The 14,354-nt window shown below is 42.4% G+C and overlaps 1 protein-coding gene across 1 annotated transcript in view; it reads right to left on the reverse strand.

Moving 5' to 3' along the window:
• Positions 1-821: 821 nt before the first annotated feature.
• The window catches only part of si:dkey-34e4.1 (carboxyl-terminal PDZ ligand of neuronal nitric oxide synthase protein), a 54,540-nt gene continuing 41,007 nt past the window's right edge, over positions 822-14,354 (reverse strand). Inside the window, exon 11 of the mRNA XM_041960546.1 lies at positions 822-3,044. Coding sequence (XP_041816480.1) covers positions 2,480-3,044 — 565 coding nt within the window. The 3' untranslated portion in view covers positions 822-2,479. The remainder of the gene's footprint in view (positions 3,045-14,354) is intronic.

The raw sequence follows: 14,354 nt of genomic DNA on the forward strand, positions 1-14,354 counted from the left end.
AGCCTTGAAAATGTTACGCATGTGGGAAAGAGTTTGAGAGGCAAGAATTTTTAATGCCAAATGTGAGCATAAGGAGACATAATTAATGCAGAGTGAAAGGGCAGTGGAAGAGAGCAGGCAAGCTGCTTGTTCCCATTCAAACCGAAGACATGAAGCGAACAGCGTTTCTTTTTGTAAAGGCTGGTTTGCTACTTAATGGTTTGAATACAGCTGTGAGCTGCTGTAATGATTTCCACAGCTTCACCTTCACATTCGCATTCGCATCAGTCGGTGAACAAAATTATATTTACAGTGCTGCAGTTATGGGAAATTACATGGAAGACATGCACCAACAAAGAAGCATGTAGTGACAGGTAATTAAGCAGGAAAGTGAGCCGAGGCCCCTGAATATAATAGCTATTATTATCCTGTGTGCAGGATCACCTAAACAAGAGTCTGATCGGGCAGTTTTCTGCATTAAACAACCTCTGAGGAGAAAGTTCTGGGGAAAAAAACACACAGGTAAGTGCTGAAGTTCTTCAACTATTCTTCTTTATTTTTTTTTCCTTCCACGTGTTATTGCTGTTATAGCTCCCTGCCACATGTGATGTTGAAAAGAGCGTCGTCTCTGGGTGTTAAAAGCTTTGCCTGCGAGCATTTTACACCTGCACCAGTACACCACCCCTCTCCTCACAACTCAGCTGCTGTTCCTCACACATTTACTTATTGTCACTTCTACCTGCCAAAGGTTACACCTTTATTGAATAAATCACTATTAACAACGCAGTAATATGCCTGCATTATAGTAATGCATGTAAAAAAAAAAAAAAGAAAAGGGAAACTTAAATAGCTGCATGTTCAGCTCTAAGGTGGCAACAAATGATTTTTTTCATGGTCAATTAAACTGTAGCTCATCGCTTAAACTATAAAATACTAGAAATGTTAGACCAAACATTAAATATTCACATTTGGGCGTCTGGAACTAGTACATTTTAAAAGACTTAAAGGACCAGCGTGCAGGATTTAGTGGCACCTAGTGGTGAAGCTGCAGATTGCAACCAAATGAATACTGCTTGCCTCATCCTCCCTTACGGGGGCCACGAAAGATGCGTTCTAACCAGTGTTTAGTTTATCCTTTCTGAGCTACTGTAGAAACATGGCAGTGCAACATGATGGACTCTGTGGAAGAGGACCTGCTCCCTCTGTAGATAAAGAACTCATTCTAACGAAAACCCAATTCTAATGAAACATAATTGTGAATATTTTATTCCATTTCTGCCGACAGATCCCTCTAAATCCTACACACTGGACCCTTTTTCTGTTGATTGTTGTAGCTCTGTATTGATATAACTGAAGCTAACACAATGTTTCCAACGCTTAGATTTAGCTACAAAGAAAAGACGACATATACAATGCCAGAGTAATTTATCCTGAGAGCTCTAAATGAAACAGATTTGCTGGTTATTCAGGATTTCACAGAACGAGAGACAGAACAGAGAAGATACATCTGCCAAGTTGTCTTTCTCCAAGGTCCTCTGTGATTCCCCAATTATCCTCCCATTATAACCGACTCCCCACGCAGACAGGTGCAATCCAAAGCTTTCAAGGCCGTGAACACATTGTGTCGACTTTTTGAGGGTTTGCCTACTTCCTGTGCCATTTCTCAAAAACAAAACATTTTGAATTCAATGTGGAAATCCCTTTGTTTTGAAGGATTACCACCATGCTATCACCAGAATCAATGCAACACAGACTACAATCCATTTGGCTATTCAACTCACGTTTCCGTCGCTGCTTTGAGGCCTACCGGTCTGACAAAACCCCAAATACAAGAAAAAAAACGTTCTAAAACCCACTCAAGCTCGATAATAAAAAAAAACATACTACACAGCCACAAATGGATGTGCGCAACCCAAAAACAACTACATCTGCTTATTTATACCCGACCTTTATCCCTGTATCCAACTTTCTTATTCTTTTCTTTCCGCCCTTCATCCAGTCAGGTGCTTTACAGACGGCGAGGCTCTTCCCAACATCACCATCATTTGCATGATCATCGTGTAACAAATCTACAGAAAATCACATTTCCCACAACAGGTTGCACCACAGCAAAACATCATAGAAAACAATGTTTTAATGTCGACTACTAGCAAAAATAAAATGTGTTCCCTCGTCGGCTTTGAATTCTACGTGTGACCTTAGTGCAAGAACTGCTACATGTATTCTGCTTAACATTCTAGTCACTACAAAGTAAAGTAGATCATTAATTTCATTACAAAAATACTAAATCTGTCTATTGGCTAATAATTTATATGATTATGATATATTTCTCAGTAACTGCTATATGCTATGTCTGTACTGTGTCACAAGTGGACGGAATAATTAAAGGTCCTGAAATGGAGCCCAGTGCAAACATAGGAGGGTCTGACAGTAAGTATTGCATTAAAAGCTGATTGAGGGACATGGTGGAAGGTGTCCAGGGGCCCGTCAGCTCATCCTCCTAACTCCGCTGTGGGACATTCGGGTCTTCCTGGTTGCTCTCCAGCAGCTCATCCTCAGAGAAACTGATGTGAAGGCAGGTATCATTCATAGGAGAGGAGAAGGGCAGTGGGTGCTCAAAGGTGTCCGAATGTGAGCCGAGGGTGGGGGGCTCAGCGGGATACGACTCGGAGGAAGAGAGAACCGCCTCACATCTGTCCTCCAGGGGGCTGTCGCAGCCGCTGGAGGCCGTCAGAAAGGTCCCGCGGTCCCCAAACAGGTCGTCGTCATCGCGCAGCGGAGACAGCAGGGACTTGCTCTCGGAGCGGACGCCCGAGTCCTCGCTGGCCGAGCAGGAGCTGCTCTCGCCGTTGCTGAGCGAGTGGAAATCAGCGGACGACAAGGAGCTGGGGGTGATGTCTGGGAACGAGAGGCTGCTGCTGCGGCTGGGGGCCGCATCGTTAGCTGTGACCTCTCCCGGCGTGGACACAGCTGGGACGTCAGACCCCGGAGACAAGGTCCTGCTGGCCCGCTTGCGGTTCATGGAGGGTGGAGGGGGGTCAAGTTTGGGGATCATCTGTTTACACCTGGCGGGGACAGAACAGAGGCACTGGTTAGTGTAGTCTGATTGGTAAAAAGGTGTGATGTAGATCCATGAAGACATTGCCATTGTCCTCATTTTGCTAATTCAGATTCAGCACGATCATTTCTCTTTACCAAGCAGGTGTATGAGAACAAGCCTCAAGCCACTTTTCCTCCCATCACTCATTTTATCCCCCATTAGCCCGAGCGCACCATGACGTACACCGTTACTAGACTAGACAGTAACTCGCTTTCTCTCCGGCTCCCTGTTGTTTTGGCTGTCTGGGGACTTATCTGCGTCCCACAGCTCCCCTGCTGAGAAAATAGAGGAACGGGGAAAGAAAAGGAGCCAAAGAAGAAAGAATGGGGAGTAAAGGAGCGAGGAAAGAGCTGCAGGCTTCCCCCCCTCCTCATACACAAACCAGAAATAGCTACACTGCAGTGTCTGTGATTGTACCACAGAAATGTCTTGACAAGCAGCAGAGCGCACAACCTCACACAATCACAGTCATTCTCCTGGAAAATGAGTCCTGACACACACCAGCTAACAAGCCTGGCTTCCTCCCTGACTCCTCCCTTCTGCATTACACTGGTGGCTGCTAACTTTGTTCCCCTGTGAAATCCGGTCTGTGGTTGAATCCTGGTCTCGGTAATGAACTTACGTGACCGGCTGATGTATTTACTGTCTCTGCTCCTGTACGAGGGTGGTGTTGACGGCTACAGTAACGACAGACTTGTGGTAATGATGCAGGGAAACCGACTCCAGAGATAATTATCCAGTGTTTCCCCTCCTAACAAACGGAGAAGCACACATGGAACTGTGGGGGAAAAGTCAAGCTGAACTCCACTGACTCCAGTGTCACAAGTGGTATCGTCAGTTTTTATTAGTGGCTTGGCTCCAGGGATGGTGATGTGGTCAGTCAGTGGGTCCACGACTTTGGTCCGGACTGAAATATTTATACAACTATTGAGTGGACTGCCATGAATTTCTGTACAGACGATCACGGTTCCTACTGGATGGAGCCTTTGGTGATCACTTGGCATTTCCTCAAGTGACACCATGAGGCTGATGTTTTTGTTTTTTAGTTAAATGTTTCAAAACTGTAGGATGGATTGACATGAAATCTGCAGGTCTGACCTGCAGGTCAAATTTTTCCCTACCTCTGTTGAATATCACAACATCTACATGGTGGATTGGTGCAGAACTTGGTACAGACATTCATGGTCTCCAGAAGATAAAGCCTACTGACTTTTTCTTCCCGAGCCTCCGTAAGGTTCACGTCTGTGCTTTCGAGTGAAATTTGCCAACAATTATTGGTTCAACTGCGATGAAATCTGGGACATTTAAATTTTGTCCAGTAATTTGTTTCAAGGCAAAAAAAAAGGGCAGAGCTAATGAGTTTCTGCTAGTTAGCAAACATGCTAAAATGCTAAACTAAGATGGTGAACATTATACCTAATTAACATAAGCATGTCAGTGCTGTCATTGTGCACATGTTAGCATGCTAATGTTGGCATTTAACTCAAAGAACTATGTGCCAAGAGGCCAATAACTGGTCTGTCAACTCTCTGTCTTAAATCTGACTTTATATATATTTAATCGTTACTGTAAATAACACGTAAATCTATCCCTTGTTTTCTAAAATCTCTCTCTAAAAACTTCATGGCTGTTTGAGCTTGGGTATGACAATGCTAGCTCAGCAGAGATGAGCTGGATAGCAAAGCCTGCACACAAACATGTGAAGTGATTGACACTTTGTGTGATTTGAGATTATTGTGCGGGCTGATTTGTGTTTGGTACGTGCGCATCACTGAACAGTTACAGTAGTCTGTGTGTAGCATGATGATAATATGAAGTAGGAAGGTAATGATAGATTTTGAAAATGTCATTATTTGGAATCAATACCTTTAGCTCTCAAAACTAATGAAAATAAGTTAAAAAGGTAAACTGTGCAAAAGGCCCATTTCCATACTGAAAGATTTGCTGATGATTTTTCCCAAATAATTTGCAAATGAATGACTGAATTACAACTTTGACACGGGAGCTAGCTAGTTAGCCAGTTAGTAGCTACTAGCAAATATGCTAATTTAGACAATGAAAAGAAAATTACTTTAAGTAAAATGATGGCTACAGATCACCTGGCTGGAGATCCGCAAATATATTTTGCCGGAGGGTGAAACCCCCCCCCTTTCATCTGGGTTTGGTACCTGCAATAAGGACTGCACTGGGTTCAGTTTCTTGCTCAAGGACACTTTGACATGTGGGCAAGAAGACATCTCGTGATGTCTCTGCTCCCACTAACAATTTTGCAGACAACAAATTCATTACATTAGTAATTTGAGGAAATTGCATTAGTGATGCGACAATGAGTGATGGAGTATAGTTTTCCTAAAGCAAAATGAAACCCTCCGACCCTTTCATTCAGATGTGCTTTCTCGTGCTGTTTTTTTCTGAATGTGAATGTTTGTGCTGCCAAGTTGTGGAGATGAAGTAGCAGCTGGATGAAGGAGCAGGCTGCCTCTCCGCCTCCCTGCTCTCATTATCATAACTTCGACTCAGCACTCCTCTTTTCTGTCACACTGACACTCCTCTCCACCTCACTGCCCTATCTCCCTCTACCGTGTCTTTACTCTCCATTTTTCTACCCCTCCCTTTATTACTCCACCTTTGTCTTGCCATTCATCTCGCTCTAGCCTCTTTCAGCCCGCCTGCCATGCATCTCAGCTGCTGTTGTCTTTTCCTTCTATTCTTCTATTTACTGTGACTAGAAAAGGGTGATTTTATGTTTCCTACAAACCACAGAAATGATCAAATCTTCTGTAACTTAGAAGATTTATTCAACATTAAACTTAACAAATATTCCTCTTTTACTGTAGGTGTGCAAAGACAGAAAGACAAGCTAAGGTTTGGGGTGTGTGATATGGCCCACAGTACTAAAAATCTTCCAGTACTCATTATAACATGATGTTAGTTTTCACACTAAAGGAGATTCTTAGGAGCTTGTCCAAGTGAGTACTCCTGCTAAAGAAGAATATTTGAATGTTTCCTTCTAGTGCTGCATTCAGGCAGCCGCTGGTTCAGGTAACTTGCAGAGACTTGAAATTTACTTGTCTCTGCAAGTTACTCACATTATCCTTTTTACATGATCCTTATTTTCTCACTTTTTGTTATCCATTTTTTTACTGAATACAGTTCTGTTCTGATCAGTGGTAGGATTTCAATAACTTCTTATTTATTTAAAGGCTATTTTTGTCAGTTGTTCAGGCCACAAAATCAAATGAGTTCATTTCCTTGTGTTGCTCTTCTACTGGCTGCTGCCACAACATGCAACAGTACAGCATGTGTGAGCCCGTATGCCTGAGGCTCGGCTTATTACATTCTCCACCTCGAAGATGGTGGCAACATGCACATGACAAAAACACACACTCACACACACATAAACTGCATGGTGAGTATACAGTGAGGCAGGTGCATCAACATCCTTTCTGCCTCTCCTCTGACAGCTTAACTGCTCAGGTGGAACCTCCACTGACAATATAATCGCATCTTGACAAGAACATTTCGTCTATTTTTGTCATCAAAGTAAGACAAAACAAGCACTCACAGTCCAGCAAAGTGTGAAAAAAATAAAACACAGACAGTGCTACCATGCATAAGACATGTGTGACTCATTGATTGCCTCAATGCTAATGTGATTATGAATTTGCAGAGCCACATCCGCATGTAAATGCAGGTTATTATGCAGCCATTAGCAGAGAAATCACTGATGAGACCGACACACGAGCCAGCAAACACCCACACTGTTCACCCACCACATGCCCAGTCCCATGCTTGTGCCACAGACACAGGTTCCACATGCTGGTAGTCATGAGTAATACTCACATAGAGGGAGGAGAAGGGGCAGAGAGGAGAAGAAGAGGAGGAGAAGGAGGAGGAGGAAGAGGACAAGAAGGGGGCTCAGGCAGTGGCAGAAAGCTCCCTGGGCTCCTAGGGGGAGGCGGGCTGGTGCAGCAAACGATGAGAGGGACGGGGATGAGGACGGGACGACGGAAAGCATGAGCTCGTTGGGTGTTATTCTGGGGTATGTTTTTTTTAAGCGGACTGATGGGGAAATGAGGGATGTTAGATGAGGAAGAGGAAGAGCAGGAGAGGGTCCTCGCACCTGTACCAAAGAGAGGTGACAGTTAGACTACAGAGGATTTTGCATGTTTTAGGCCACTGAAACCACACTACCACTAACCCATACCTACATGTGCCCCTCTACACTTTTCCAGCAGTTGGGAAACAACAGACAAGACTTTTCCCGGCCTCGAGAAGCTGCAGCATGCATTATCTGACACACTGTGACCATAATGACAACTTCCTGCTAACCTTTTCCTCCTAAATTTACCGTGAGTTCTCTGCCTCGCTCTTTCACGACACCTCACACTCACTATGCACACATTAGAGTTTAAACTACGCCATGCTTCTTACAGCAACAAGAACACAATGGAGGACATTGATTGTTTGACGTTCTTTCTTTGTGGTATGTGGCTGTTTATTCCATGAAGGAGACACAAGCTTTGTTTGAGTAAAGGCTGCAGGTCTGCAGGTCGAAAGATTGAGAGCTGGGAAATCCTACATGAGAGTGCAGATGAGATGACTCTGGTTGCTCCTCTCTGACCAGTCAACCGGTCGCTGTGTTTCTAGCTCCAGCTATAAGTATCAGCATGCTACGTAACTCAAAAGAAGAGTAAAGAGAAAAAAACGGGACAGAATGGAGTGATTTTGACAATGGAAATGTGAAAATAACCATTCTAATGTGTAATGAACTAAACTGAACCAGATTGCTTGGCGGAGACGCAGCTTATGTGTAGGATTCTAACATTTCCAACACTGCCGCGGCCTGTGGCGGTATCCAAAAAGACAGCAATGTAGATGTAAACTGAGAGGAACTGCTGGTTTTTCCTCATTTAAAATTTTTCTTTTAATGATATCCTCAATATTACTCAAGATATAAACACATGAGTGACAAACCTGTAGGTTTATGTTAAGGCCACGAGTTTATGATTTCAACTTAGTTTTGGTTTGATTTCATCAGTTTAGCATGATGGAAGGCTCTGAATACTACAATTCCCATGAGCCTTGGCTACAGCTGCCATGGGAAAAAAAAAAGCCAGTAGGAGGCCCAAATCAGATGGTAGCAGATTTAAAATGCTTCAGCTTTGAAGTTGGGAACAAAACACCTCACCATAATTACTAACTAAACAATCCAAAATTGAACCAGAATATGAAAAAGTCTTGATTTAAGCCACAAATTAAATGTTTTCCCAACAACAACAACATCTTTAGCTGCTGCTGCAGTTAACTTCTAACCTTATGTTGTTGTGTACACAGACTTGTACTTTCAACTTTTTAATCAAAGAACAAGATTTTTGCTTTTGTACTGATGATTCAGCTGGGAGAGTTTCATGACCATGAAGGCTATGGAAGTGCTCCAACTGTGACTCACTGTGACTGAGAGAATTAATGGGACTTTTACATCTGGAACCAGATGTGCACAAAATAGCCCATCTCAAAGATCCACCCCAGGAACAGTGAGGTGGATAAAAAAAAAAGTCTCCACTTTCTCCTGCATTATCACAATAAGATGTTAATAGAACTTACTGCAACAATGTGATGGGATACGAAGCTTTGCAAGTTACTGTACTTTTACACTAAAATGAGCCCAAATCGATGGGAAGATGGAGTTAGAGCGAAACTACCGCTGGGATGGTGTGTAAAGGATCACTTTTTTGTTCATAATTAAAGGTCACATGAAAATCAATATAGAGCCGAAAGCAGAAAACGTATTTTAGAAGTTAAAGCGAACCCCCACGGTGTCGGCAATACAGATGACTCATAGGCACAGCATGCTTATTCGCTTCACCATTCAAAAAACAGGACCAAAGCAAACAATCAAGAGAACAGCCTGAAAAATTATCAACACTTTCTCATTTCAAAAACACCCAGTAGGAGGTCCGCAGATCAACAAGTGGAGACAAAAAACAGCAAAACATCTCAACCTTTCTCTTTAGGCATGTCTGGAAAAAGAAAGGTTACCAGATAATCATTTAAAATTCAGCATCTGAGACATACACAAAGACACACACAGACAAAGCAAGTGCAAGAACAAGTAGGAGGTTTAAACTCAGCGAAGGGACACTGGGCCTTTGTAAAAGCTTCTTGCTTTTGTAAAGAAAATAACACGCGACGCCCATCGGAGTGTGTGTGGGATGTCTGTGTGGGGGCTTAAGCATGTAGGTGGATGAACGTGAGAGTCTGCAAGAGTGTGACGGGAACCGCAAAATGACTGCTAAACTTGAAAACTCAAGTGATTACATTCTGAAGAGCATCCCTGCCTGACAGAGGTACTGTCAAACACTATTCACAGTGACAGAGTGACAGGCCGGCGTTCCAGCTCTCCTGACACATGAGTCTGACGACACAAAGCTCTTAAAAATGGCTTTCTATCTCCAAACGATGGCATGTAGCAGTGGAAACATCGTCCTTTACGCTCCGACTACGTCGCAGCTCCTACATGCAGGCGCTGGTGTTAATGATGAGGAAAGAAAGAATACAGAGTGGGAGGGAAGATCACCAGATAGGGTCAGAAAAAGTGATTATACAACATACAAAACTGTCAGAGAGAAAGTGTGTGAGAAGTCTATACCATGCCAAAGGAAAACATGACTCACTTGTGAATAATATATAGTTGGGTGCTCATATAAGCTGGTCGCCATATGTCTCTTTACTCTGTGTGGGCTTGCTGCTGTTTTTAGCGACATGGCTCTAGGGATGGCAATATTGGTGTGTTGGTCTAGACTGAAATATCTGAACAATTGCAGGATACATTGCTCTGAAATTTTCTACAGACATTCATGTTTCCCACTGACTTTGGTGAAGCTTTGACTTTTCCTCTAGCTGCAATGTGAGGTTAACTTTTGTAGCTTTGAATGGAAATTCCCATGAACGTTTGGTTGGACTGTCATTTAATGTAGCACAGACATTCATCAGCCTCATCTCTACTTGTGTTAGCATTCCAACATGCAAACCTCTGACTGTGATCATGTCGCACATTACACCTGCTAAACATCAGCATGTTAGCATTATCACTGAGATGGTGTTAGCATGCTGGTGTTAAAAGCACTGCTACTATTGTGAAGATGTCAGCATTTAGCTAAACGTACTGTCAAGTGCACTAAAGTAGAGCCTCACAGGGGCGCTGGGAAGGCTGTTTCCATGTTTGTCAGATAAAGAGGTTGATGACTCAAAAAGTTGTGAATAACACAGTTCAATGTTTTGCCCACAAAGTGTATTTTAAGAATACTATTACATCCTGTTTTGATCCTACTTCGATCCCCGTCTTTGTTGTGTAAAGCGTGACTCACTACATGGTTAGATATAATGCTGTTATGGTGTGCCAACATACCATATGCAGTGATCATATAGTACCAGAGTCAGTGGACCAACTGGAGAGCACACATGGATACAGTCCGTGTTGGGTGACAATAAGCTTAATTGCAGTAATAACATGAAGTGAACGGATTTCATTGCTCTGCGTGACCGGCACTGGACCCGGGGGGAGGGAGGTCAGCTTAGGCAGGAGGAGGAAGAGGAGGAGAGACGGTGAGAGAGGAGTATCTGTCTGCTAGCTCGCAGAACATAAAATAAGGCCACTCACTCAACATTGAGGCAATAAAATTTGCTGTGCGGTGGGGGAGGTACAAGAGTCTGACTGCAGCAAAGGTAATGCAAAGGAGGGAAACACAGTGGAGCTGAAGTTCCCATTTTTCTGAATCCCACTTTTTTCCGTATTTTCCAATGCTTTTGTGAGATTGAAAGATATAGTTGCGTCACATAAGCTGCACAACAATTCTAAACACTGGAGGGTCGTAGCTGTTTTCATAACATAAAGTTCCTTTGCAAAGTTGCTGGAAAATGATTTTTGTGTTTGACGGTGTAGTAATAACCCGACTTTTCATTATTTTTATTTGCCATTTGTGTATAAACCCTGCATAAAATTTTTATGATTGGTATTTATAGAAAGATGATGTCACTCAGGAGAGGAGGCAAACCAAAGCCAATAAAAGAGGGGGAGGATTGTAGAGAGGGGGAAGTCACTTTCAAGAAAAAGAGCCTTAAATGTCCTGGTGGTATGTTTCAAAGCTGCAGCACTGCATCTAAAGCCTTTGAGACTGACAATAGAGGATGTGGTGGAGCAGAGGAGCTCAGAAGGAAGAGAGAAAAGAGATGCTGGTTGTTGAAGAATAACAAATGAAGGGGAAAGGAGGGTTTTCAGTTTGGCACACAACACACTTCCAGATGAAACTAATGTTCAGATGGAAATGTACAGTAACAAGATGCCTCTCTTTGGAAGACATCGGAAGTTCCCTTTTGTCTTTCCTTTTATTTTTTTTCCCCCCACTGCTCGTGAGAAAGAAAAGAAAAAAAACATTACATATGTCGTGGGTTGAGTTTCAGGTTGTGAAGGGTTGGCAGCTGGGATTGGCTGGGAGCCTGTGCTGCAGGAAACCACAGGATGTGAGTCTGATGTGAGGGAGCTGAGCTGCAGCTGCTTCAGACAAACACACACACACACACACAAACTCACAAAACACAGCAGGCACACAAAATTCCAGCATCCGCGAGCACGCCAACTACACACTACACCGCCGAGTCAATTCCATCTCCTTATTTTTCTCCTTGTCTGATTTGAAATCAGCTTTAACACAGTCTCCTCTGGGGATTTCGCTGTGGATCGCTTCCAGACAGAGACGGAGGGAGAAAACAGCGAGAGGGGAGACAAATTAAGTGAGAGGATGAGAGGGCGAAGGAGGGGGATGAAAGGAAAAGGACTCATGACTTTGTCCTGCTTGAGAGTTCTGCTTGATCTTATGTAGTAAATGCTTTATTTTCTGACTGTAGCTGGTCTTTGTGATGGCTTTAAGGAGATTAAAAGCTCATTAAAAAGCTCATTAAAAAGTAATTACATGCCGTTGCTCCATATATGCATTCAAGGTAAGGGCTGCTTGTGTGTAACATAGCTGCATGCCAGTGCATTCAGAGAATAAGTCAAAGGTAGTAGTAGTAGTTGGGAAAGCGCTTCGCAAGATAAACTGCGCGAGACAGCGAGAAATAGAGCCTCAAACATCCCCGAAAAGCAAAACACATTCATCATGAATTATTCCAAAGAAAATGATTCAATTTAGTGTCTTTACTCCCTCGACGACTTTTTTAACAGCTTCTCAAAACAAGTAGTTTGATGAAATAGAAACATGGGAGTTAAAGCTGATGGAGTTTCTGTGTTTCTCTTACAAACTCTTTCTCTTTCACAAGCGTCTCTGATTCCCTCTTTCAACCTCAAACCTGATCCCCCCTTTGTTTGTCTAACCCAAACCCTTTTCTCCCCGAGTTCTGTAATCCCCTGATTACAGTCACACTTTCATTAGCTGGAGGCTGTTTCTGCTGAGTTGAGCTGTTCTCCACTAATAACACTAAAAGCTACATGCTGTGTGTGTCACTGTGTAGCCTGGTTACTTCAAACACAAACTGACTGCTACCACATCAGGAACATGTTTGCACATTAAAGAAATACTTGGACATTTTGGGAAATATTTGCTTTCTGGCAGCGAGTTCAATGACAAGATCAATATCACTCTCATGTATGTCCATTAAATATGAAGCTATAGCCAGCAGGCACTTACCTTAGCTTGGTTTAGCACAAACACTGAAAACAGAAGGGAAACAGCCTGAACAGCTCTGTGCAAAGGAAACAAAAATCTGCCTACCAGCACCTCTGAAGTTCACTAATTCACACGATATATCTTGATTGTTTTGTCTGTACAAAAAAAGGTAAAAGTGACAGTTCTCTGTTTCATGGGCCGTTATGTGCAGGACTATTTCTTGGCTAGGACCAGGAACAGGACAGTTGTAAGAGGATACAAAAACAACAGGAAGTTACTGCATTTGGCCCGTTGATTTGTTCTTCTAATCAATACGGTGAACATTTCGAGCTACATCAGAGAGTGCTACACACAACTCATGGAGGCAATTAAGATACTTTAAAAGCCTTTGCTCCTGACTGCCAAAATTTGTACTGTACAAATCTGACCACGCGGACATGATATACATGCTTTTAGATTGAGCGGGACTCACATTCTCCAAGGATATCATTATCTCCATGTCCAGCGCAAATAAGCATCCATTAATCTGCTGAGGAATCATAGAAAGCAGATACACCTTGTAACTCCAGAACTTGCCTGAGAATCATCATGTTTTTACATTTTCTTCTGCATCAAAGTAATCCAGTAATAGCTGTCCCAACATCCATAGCTGAATTCCAGACAGGAACTTCTAATTGCTAATTCAACTTACTTTTAATAGTGCCAGCTTGTCAATGTAAACATCTATAGCAGGGGTCACCAACCTTTTTGAAACTAAGAGCTACTTCAAGGGCACTGAGTAATGCAAAGGGCTACCACTTTGATAATACAGTTCTGAAATAACAAGGTTACACAGTGTACCTTTAATTTTATATTATTATTAATGATATTCTATGTGAAGACACTGATCGCATATGATCCATCACAATAGTTATTCAGAATGATTAAACAAGGTAGGAAACAGATACATTTCAATATGCAATATCCAATTGTTTCATTTTCAAATGATCACTTCCACAACATTTTGCAGGAAATCTTTTTCAATTTTTACTAGCCACTAACAGTTTTTATCAAATCGTAAACTCGTACAAATTATCAGTTATGTAAGATTTAACAAAAATCGACTGGGTAGTTAGCATGGTAGCTTTTGTGACATTTACTGAAGTGTCTTTCCACGTTGTGCCGCTTAGCCGTCGCCATAGTCGCACCGCAAATGAGACACACACAGTTTTCTTTCACGTTAGTAAAAAAAATAACTCTTCCTCCCATTCACTGTGAAAATGATAAGTTTTCTTCCTTTTTTCTGCCATGTTTTTGTAGGTAGAAAACGCGTTCGTCTCCTCATCTTTGCAGCGCTCACAAGCTCGTCTCAGCAAAGCTGGTTTGTCATGCGCACTAGACTGACCTTTTTTGTATATTTAACCTTTTTTATGATAGACATTTTTTTTACGTTTTTATGTATTCGTTTTTTAATTTACGTCACTGTAAATGTAATTCAAAAAGAATAGCAACACAATTAAATAAAATTTTAAACAGAGCTAATTCGTGATTAGTGCTATTTTTAGAACTGGTTTACGGGCGACTGATGTGGATGCTGCGGGCGACCCCGGGTTGGTGACCCCTGATCTATA

Source organism: Chelmon rostratus, chromosome 19 (assembly GCF_017976325.1).
Source record: "Chelmon rostratus isolate fCheRos1 chromosome 19, fCheRos1.pri, whole genome shotgun sequence".
Taxonomy (NCBI): domain Eukaryota; kingdom Metazoa; phylum Chordata; class Actinopteri; order Chaetodontiformes; family Chaetodontidae; genus Chelmon; species Chelmon rostratus.